Below are 9,376 nucleotides of genomic sequence, written 5' to 3'. Positions count from 1 at the left end.
CTGGGGTTCCCATCCTTCACCCCGGCTTCCCTCCCTCTTCTCCCATGGTGAGGGCGGCCGAGCTGACCTTTCAATGGATGGAATAGTTTTGAAGTAACGGGCGATAGGACAAGAGGAAACAGCCTCTAGTTGCGCCAGGGGAGGTTTAGACTGGGTATTAGGAAAAATTTTTACACTGAAAGGGTTATCAAACATTGGAACAGGCTGCCCAGGGAAGTGGCTGAGGCACCATCCCTGGAGGTATTTAACAGATGGGTGCTTAAAGATATGGTTTAGTGCTGTTTTTTGTCAGAGTTAGGTTGATGGTTGGACTAGATCTGAAAGGTCCCTTCCAACCTCGGCGATTCTATAATTCTATTTCCTGAAATCTCTGTGGGTGTGAAATGGAATTACAGCGGGATCTCAGTATCCAAGTCTTTAAAAAGATGTAGGCCTTTCTAAATAACATAAGACTAAGTCTTAATATTATGCTCTAACACTTATGTACGCGCACACGAACACACACTAGAATGGAGCCCTTCTGATAGGTATTTCAGGTAATATTTTTAAAGTAATTATTACTGAGAAAAGTGGATGTCTGCTTCTTGGCAGTAGCTGCGAAAACAGAATATTAAACTCACTTCAGCTTCCTTTTTGCAACTTGCCTCTGAGAATTTTGTGATTTTAGGAAAAAAAACCCCCACATTTATTTTCAAAAATTTGGATTTATGACCGCAGGGAAAAATCTAGAGAGACGACAACTTTGAAGGGGGAGTAGCAGAGCAAAAAAACCTTTTTTATTGTTTTAGAGTTGTTAATGAAAATGTTCATCAAAAGACTTTGTAATTTAAAATGCAGTTTTGATTAAGACAACATTTTCGGAAGCTAAACTAAACTACTTTGATCAGCAAATTTGGAAAGAGAGATGAAATTAAAAATGTCCTGTTTCCTTTTTCAGTGTTAAAATCTTTCTTACAGCGTACTGGAGAGGCACAGATGTGTTCTAGTATTCCACTACTAGAAGCAGCTAGAAGAAGCAGCTCTACCTTTAGTAATTCAGAAAATACGGTTGAAAGTGTTTTGCTACACTGTAATATAATGCATTTAACATAACTGCAGAATATGCTGCGGTCCTACAGTACGCTAACAACATGGCATTTGAAATAAGGAAAAAAGGTATTTAATTGGAAATTTTCAATATTTTGGTTTGGGTTTGGAATGCACTCCCACTTCGGAAATGTTGAGTTTTCCCCACGAAGCAGAAGTTTTGAATTTCAGCCTATTTTGACTCTCCCGTGGCAGTGTCTCGCCTTTGATTTCTCCCAAACTACAGCTGGGATGAGTGGGACCTGACCAGATCCAGCCCTGTGGCTTTGTGCCGTCGCTGGTTTACTCGGACGAGTGACATTTCTTCTGGCCCATCGGCAGGACCAATATCCACCCCTCACCGTGCCGGCAGACAAACCTGCTTGTTATGTCCTTATACAGAAATGGGACGGGAGAAAATGAACAAATTGGGAGGAAATACCATGAATGTTCGTGCTGAATTGTAGCTGTAAAACCAGAAAATAATTTGACGTGAAGGGAACAAAATGTATCTGGAAAAACATAGCTCTGTCTCTGGTAGAACTTTTCCTTACCTAAATCACGCTGGAAATCTGGCTCTTCTGTGATGTTGGTGTCTCTCAGATTTGAAATATACTGTGGAAGGTAAGGCAGGAAAGCCATTCTCAGGCATTTGCTGGGAAAGAAGAAGAAACAGCTGCAGCAGCTTGTTACAGCTTTTAAATAATGGGTTGATACAAGAAAATCATCACTGGATCTCTTGGTGGTTACAACAGAGCAGTCGTCTTCTGGTGGGAGAAAGTCTTTATGGGGTAAAGGGAAATTATGTCTGAATTCATATGTATTTGTTGGGTGTTTTTTTTTAAATATCTGAAGCACCTTTTCTCTGGGAACAGTGTTGGCAGCCAGGGTGGTCTCTCCAAACCCTGCTCACAAACGTCACTATGCAATCTCTCTAACCACAAGCTGGATTTAGAGTTGTCAAAAGACGGTAATGGGGTTCCACCACTTCTCTTCCAACTCCTTCCACTGGCTTTCCTCCACTGAGGCTGAACGCCCTGTACGTACAATGGGAAAGTCAAAAAATATACATAATTTTGTGTAGTTAATTACATTGGAGTAGAGAAGAAGAGCACAGTACTCATGATCCGCTAATTGAGGGTGGCTGGGAAGTCTCAGGACACCTACCGTGAAGTCCTCTGGCCATCGCTGATCCATACATATTGACACTGCTGAGGGTCCTGTAGCCTCGTTAAAACTCCTTTTGGAACAGACATTTCTTGGGCAGGCAGATCCGGGACAGACGCCTCCTTGGGGCCTGGGAGAACTCATCCCCACACTTGCCTGCAGGACCTACTCAGGGGGGGTCTGGCAACCGAAAGAGGAGCTCCAGGGCAACCGTGGTGGGAAGGCAAGTCGCCCCCTCCTTGGTGAGTCCGGGATCTGTTCTCCCAAACCACGCCACGGTGTCAGCCAGGGTGTTTTCAGTGCAAGTTGAAGGACGCGTTCAAGAACTGCTTCTTGGAGCCGCAGAGTGAATTTCGAAGCGGGTTTAGGTGCAGGGAAGCGTCGGCCATGCTCCCATGCTCGCTCGCCCCGGAGGCCGCAGCAGCCTCGCGGGACAGACGCAGGTCCCCGCCAGTCCCCTCCAGCCTCGTCCCTCCCGCCCCTGAATTGTCCCTTCCCGGGACTTCAAATTATCGCCGAAGATTAAGTCCTTAATTTTTTTGGCTGCAAACCCGGTAACAAAATCGCTCAGACTTTGTTTTTCTACTGCGCCCGGGGCTTGATTTATTGTGTCTCTGTTATCGCGCAATCAGGCTTCGTTCAAAATGTTTTTTCTGGGCTAATTCTATACCCCCGCTATTTATTTTGACTGTCCCTTCTCATTAGTGTTACTAATTTTTAATGGCTCCCCGCTCACTTTTAAATCACCCCTCATCCCCTCCGTGTTTAAACCCCGCGTTTGGACCCACGCATGTGGGTCGGTCCCCGGGGGGGGGACCCGCTCCCACCTTGGCTGCGGGACGGAGCCTCGCCCGGGGGGACCTCGGAAGGGACCCCCCCTGCTGCCCCGGGAACCTCCGGGAGCCGGAGAAGCGGCGACGGAGCGGAGAGAAACAACTCGCTTTTAACAAACCGTCGCCTGAGCCCCCAGCCCAGCGATTCAGTTTCTCTCCTCCAGCAAAACCGTTACTTTATCCCAAGAAAAACAGCGGGGACGGGGCGAGGGGCAGCGCGGAGCGCCGAGTCCCCCCCTCCCCGCTTCCCTCCCGCTGCGGCGGGGCCCGGCCGAGGGCCTGGGGGCGACCCGCGGGCGCTGCCGGTACCGGGGCCGGCAGGGAGGGAGGCGATGGGCGATGACCCCCCCCCTCCGCCCCCGACAGCTCCGTGATTAATGAGCCGCCCGCCCGGGAAGGGGCGGTCGTTGCCGCCCGGGCTGGCGGGGGGAGAACCCGGCCACCAGGTGCCACCCGGCCCCGCCGCACCCACCGCCCGCCCCGCGCTATAAACGGCGCCGCGGGGCCGGGCGCGACGGGACGGACGGAGCCGCACGCACCGCACCGCACCGCACCGCACCGCACCGCACCGCACCGCACCGCACCGCACCGCACCGCACCGCACCGCACCGGGCGGGAAGGGTAAGTTCATCACCGGGCCGGGGACCGCGGGGTTATTTTCGTTACCCGAGTTACGCCAAGGGCAAGGTCTTTTTAAAAACGAAGCAAAATAATCTAGATGCACTATGGTTTCCTCCTCCGCCCCACCCCACCCCAAGGAACAAGTGAAAAGGCTGCGGAGAACTTTGAGTCTTCCACCTGTTTCTGTTCAGTTTGCGCACTCTGCATCTTTTTTCTTCCTTTTCCTTCTCCATGGGGCAAGCTGCCTTCATCCCCATTTCATTCACACAGAACACAGGACTAAAATAACTCTTAACGTTGTTTTCTTTGGTAAACTAACTCGATTTCAAACCGATCGTGTCTCTGTAATGTCATGTAAAAACAGGAACGCATCTGCCTGCATTAGAAATACTGCAATAGAAATGCTTTAGAAATTGTATAAATGCTTTGACTTACTTTCACGCCCCCATTTCCAGGTCTCTGCACACCAGGCAGCGAGTGGGTCCTGCAACAAATATTCCAATTATCATAAAAACCCCAAAACTCTTCTTTGCAAAATTTTAATGGAGATGAGATGGAAACCGACTGTTGCCCAGAGACATTTTATTTACTTTAGTTTTCAGCAACAGTTTTTTGGGCGACTCCTCGCTTTACAGAGAGCGCAGCACCCAGAATGTCACCCAGTGTGACGAGTCACACTCCCCAGCCCCACTGTGGAGCGAACCCAATCCTTAGCCCAGGAGCCACCGCATTTCAGCTACACACATGGACATACCTGGAGCAGATCCCGTGTTTCTGCGTACTGGACTTTCCCAGGCCGTTGGGTATCGCTGCATGTGCTTGATGGGAAAATCTAATAGTGAAGAAATGAATTCAAAGTGAAATCTCTCACCTCCACAGCTGAAATTTTGCCTTTTTTTTTTTTTTCCTTCCTTTTTTTCTGCAGGCTCGGGATTTAATCCGATGTAGATGTGAAGCTCCTCAAACAGAAACTTCTACTTCAAGGGGCGCCCAAGGAAATGAGGTTTTTAGGTATGTGCATTTCTATATACTCTTATGTCACACAAAGTCATTCTAGCGCTAAATTTGGTTCTACCAAAACACAGCAAAACCCAACCTGTGTGTAAACCAGCCTCAGCCCTGTGTTTCAGCAGACGAGCAGGTATTTATACTAACCCAGTTGGTCTGTGTCCGTGGGTAATTGGGATTTTTCCAGTCATCAGGGAAGAATTCCTTGTTTCAGTGGGATTTCGATGGGATGGCAAATGAGAATTCCTGCTGATACACCTGAAACGATAGACTCTGCTGCCGTATTTCATGATTATATTGAGAAGTGGCAATAGAGATGATTTTTTTTGCCACTAAAATGCATCTAGATCTGACTGAGACAGTGAGAAAAACCAGAAAAAAAGCACATGGGATCTTTGTTACTTTTAATTTAGACGAAATAGCCAATTTAAGGACCGTTTTTCAGCCCTCACTCAAGACTAGCTCATGTAGACTTAATGTGAGTTTTATTTTATATGGGTCATAATTATCACAATAAAAAAGACTTTTTTCCTTGGGTTACAGTTATAACGCACACAGAGTATTTCACAAATAATTTCAGTCTAAACTGTACTACTGTTTAAGAGAAGATTACCGGATAAAACTCCCATTATCAGCAAATTAATCACAATAAAACACCAAAAATATTAACGTCTTCTAAATACCATCAGATTAGAGCACTGCAAAAAAGATTGTTTAGAAATATTTCCTCTTTTCTGCTATAAATCTTTGACTTGGTTCATTGGCTCAGGGTTTTTTGGCATTATCAGCCGCAATTACACAGGGACATCAGCAGGACTTCAGCACGTGGCCGAAATGCTTTGCAAAATACGGCCTGATTTTTGTAAATGCAGATCTTCAGTCATTCACATGCATCAGTTTTATTTAATTTCCTAAAATTATACTATATTTGAATGCAATTAAAAGTTTTAATAGCTTGTTCTTGCCCTTGTCATCCAGCTGGGCCATCACAGAAGCAGCCGCTCCCAGGACGTGAAAGCCGGGATCTGCCCGAGTCTCCTGGAAGGGCTGCTTGACCGAGGACAAGGGGGTCAGGTATTATTCTAGCACTTTGGGGAATATTGATTGAATTGCATTTTGCTGTGGAATTGAAGGAATTAAAGGACTGAGGGTTTTACTCCAGGCAGAGCTGCCTGACCGTCTTTTCTGGGAGTTGGGAAAAGACTTTGCCATCATTCTTTTCGGTTTTGCTCAAAAGGAGCATTTTGCTGTTGTTTTTAAAAGGTTCTTTTGCCCCCCAATGGCCAAAAGCCAGTTTACAAGATGCTTTTTATGTTTGAAAACGTAGAAGCTACAGGATAAGCACGGAAATTCCTGAGTAGCGTTAGGGTTGGGAGGACAGAAGTCGGTTCCTGAACCTCTAAAACAGCGGACCGAGCTTTGTTCCTTCAAAAACTCCGTACCGTGCTCTGTGGCTCCACTCACCGCTGCACCTGAACAGGGTATTTTTCTTTCTGTACTCCATGGAGCACTGGTCACTTAAAAGACTGTCAATAAGATGATGGCAGGTAAATCGAAAAAATATACAGACGGTCCCACATCTGAAGTTATACAAATAATGTGTTTTAAAAAAATAAAAATAAATAAACCTCATCTTTAGTTGGTTGTAAATGGAAACCGCTGTGGCAGCGCCACTCAGCGCTGCCTGTTGGGTTTCCTCAGAAGAGCCGGGTGACCTTTGGGCTACAAGTCATTTCAGAGAAATTGCTCTGTGTGTCATACTGTCCCAAAGGAATTAATCTTTACGAAGAGCTTAACTTCTGTGTGTGTGATATCAAATTGCTAAGCAGGGAGCGGCAAAGCCGCTCGCCCAGCTGCCCGGCGGCGTCCTGGCTTTTCCTGGCAGAGGCAGCACTTGCATTTCTGATAATCTTTATTTTTAGAAAGCATTGGCTTCGGCATAGCGCGGGTGGCTGCCTTTAGAGATGCTCTTGTTGGTTGCAGGACCCTCCCTGCCGGGGAAGTCACCGATGGACTGTGGACACTTGGCTGAGAGCAGCGAGGAGGTCTCCGGCCCAGGCTCGGAGCCCGATTCCCTGCTGCCTTCTGCTGCCGGCAGCAATTCCTGCCCGCCCTCGGCGGCTGGGCAGAGGGCTGGGACATCTCCTGGCAGACCCGCCGCTGCCAACGCCGCTCGAGAGCGCAGCCGGGTTCAGACCCTGCGCCATGCTTTCCTGGAGCTGCAGAAGACTCTCCCCTCTGTGCCGCCCGACACCAAGCTCTCCAAGCTGGATGTGCTCCTCCTGGCCACCACCTATATCGCACACCTCACCCGCAGCCTTCAGGATGAGGAAGAGTCACCGGGAGAAGGCTTGGGTACCCTCCGAGGGGACGGATACCTCCACCCTGTCAAGGTAGGACAGTTGAGGAGCAGCTACCACCTTCTCTCAGTGAAGTAGTAAATAGGTGTTACAGATACTTAGATGAAACTAAAGATTTCAAGCTTATTTACCTTGCCAGAGGTAATGCATGAAGACTGCCTAGACTAACCATTGTATCTAGGTGCTAGGGGCCTGATGGAAATGTCCTGGAGCTTTGTCCCTCCAGCTTCAGGGACTTGGCACAAAAATATCAAATATAGCATACGTCCAAACCTAGTGGGACTGGTCCCTTGGAAGTGAAGGCGGAGGGCAGCACCAGAGGAGTACCAGCACCTCCTCGGTCCCCATGTGGAAACCTTGGTGATGCCCCACCAAAGCCATCAGAACCGGCCGTAGGAGATGTGTAGGAGGTGATGCTGCTGTCCCACGGCTGGCCCTGCTTTGCTTCTCCTGCCGAGGCAGCCAAGGTATGGGAGGTGACGGTAATTACCAGCCATGTGTTAATTCCTTCTGTGAAAGTGCTTTTCTGATTAATTGGTTTAGTCTAGTTGGTATACGCTGCTCTTGCTCTCCCCTTCATCAAAAAATGAATCATGCCGATGCAGAGGGGAAGCTGCTCTTGGAGGAGACCTGGGGCTGGAAACGGTTCTCAAATGCCTTGCTCACTGACTGACGGGACTCAAATACCACCCGGTATTTTCTTTGGCTCTGGTCTCAGGGAGTGAGTTAGAGCTCTGGGGTGTTTTCTTTTTTTGTTTGGGTTTCTTTTTTCCTTAAGAGTTTGATGAATTCAGAACGATTTTAATTAAGATTAATTTGTGAAATAATCTGCAATTCCTGTAAAGTGACTAATGCACAGAGAGTTTCTCGTTCATAGTGTTGGTCGTTGTAAAAAGCGTGATGTGAACGTAGGCTTCTGAGGCCATTTAAATGATTATCAGGCTCATTAAGAAAGCAAAACCTTTATACCGATTAGATGTCTATAATTTAAGACAAAAAAACCCCTTGTGATGTATTTCAAAATAAGTTTGAAGCAGCTTCTGTTAGTTCCCTTGGTCGGAGTGAAAGGACACAGGTCTCTTACGGTACTTCTTATCAGCTGCCAACTATTACTGGCAGAAAAGTACTTTTAAATAGTTATTACAGCAGTTAAATGATCCAGATGCACATTTCCCGGGCTACTGTAATACAGCAATACTGGATTTATCTAGCAATTATTTTTTTTATAATCTTATTTCTGTGCCATTTACCTGTATTTCGTTTTGTAAAGATTCTGTGAGTCTAATCAATCTTTCTAATATTCCTGGTAGCAAATTAATTTTTCAGTTGGCTCTAGATCAAAAGAGTCACAGATAAATCATAGTACATGCTTCAAAATACCCCGAAGTGCCGGATATGAGACAACCAGTACAGATAAGGACTCTAACTACATATATCATGCACAGTAAATACAAATAGTGAGGACAGTCAAATATCCAAGTACAGCTGTGTGTACAGCGAACAAAAAATATGGTTAATGACTTTAAACTCAGATGTCTTATTGGTGATGAATTCATAACATCACACTTGAAATAAAAACACTGAATGAGATCGTACGGTCTTTCCGAGAGAGAATATGCTGCTGCTTTATGTCTTTAAATAGAAGAGCTGAGATTTAGCTGCAGTATTCAGCTCCTCTAGTTTTTAGAGCTCTCTATCGTTACCCAGCCTGTTCCCAAAAGTGTCTTAAAAAACCCTGTATTATTTTGGAACAACGTGCTGGCTGCATTTCAGGTGTTTTTGCATCCGATGCGTATGACACATCATCTTTTCAGACATCCACCTCTCTAGTAATGAACTTGGCACATCCAACTGGAGCTGAGTGCTTCCTCCCAAGGGAAGGGCACCCAGCGGCGGTCACCCTGCAGCCACCGCGGGGCCGTTTGCAGTAACTTGCTCGGGTTAAGAAACTGGAGCTACAAGAATAAATATTTAACCCAGGCTGAGGTTCTCTTACCTGGCTTCCAATGACGTTTTCCAACAAATGAGAAAACGGGATCTTTCTGGTGATAGCAACGGTTTTCCTATTTTCTCGTACTGTGATTCCAACAACACTTAAAGTTTTGCCGAGGACTGCATTCAGACTGCAAAGGTGGCGGGTGTCTCAGCGCTGTCCTTGTCTCTTCTCTTGCAGAAGTGGCCAATGCGTTCCAGGTTATACATTGGAGCTACGGGACAGTTTTTGACTCACTCGGCACAAGGAGACAGCACAAACCAAGGAGAAACATCAACAACTTCCCAAATCTAATCTCCCTTCTCACTTTAAAAAAAAAAAAAATGTTA

General features: G+C 46.7%; 1 protein-coding gene across 1 annotated transcript; it reads left to right on the top strand.

Moving 5' to 3' along the window:
- Positions 1-4,636: 4,636 nt before the first annotated feature.
- On the top strand, positions 4,637-9,341 carry TCF24 (transcription factor 24). The gene is made up of 4 exons (XM_063324013.1): positions 4,637-4,697; positions 5,673-5,768; positions 6,678-7,087; positions 9,228-9,341. Exons 3-4 carry the CDS (start codon positions 6,704-6,706, stop codon positions 9,339-9,341), a joined length of 498 nt encoding a protein of 165 aa, XP_063180083.1. The 5' UTR covers positions 4,637-4,697; positions 5,673-5,768; positions 6,678-6,703.
- The last annotated feature ends 35 nt before the right edge of the window (positions 9,342-9,376 follow it).

The sequence above is a fragment of the Chroicocephalus ridibundus genome, chromosome 2 (assembly GCF_963924245.1).
Source record: "Chroicocephalus ridibundus chromosome 2, bChrRid1.1, whole genome shotgun sequence".
Taxonomy (NCBI): Eukaryota; Metazoa; Chordata; class Aves; order Charadriiformes; family Laridae; genus Chroicocephalus; species Chroicocephalus ridibundus.
The sequence above is the reverse complement of the archived record's forward strand: the minus strand, read 5'-3'. Positions and strand labels throughout refer to the sequence as shown.

Coding starts and splice junctions, on each gene's coding strand:
- TCF24 (XM_063324013.1), top strand. CDS start 6,704: ATGGACTGTGGACACTTGGCTGAGAGCAGCGAGGAGGTCTCCGGCCCA. Junction 7,088..9,227: donor GATACCTCCACCCTGTCAAG/GTAGGACAGTTG, acceptor CTTCTCTTGCAG/AAGTGGCCAATGCGTTCCAG.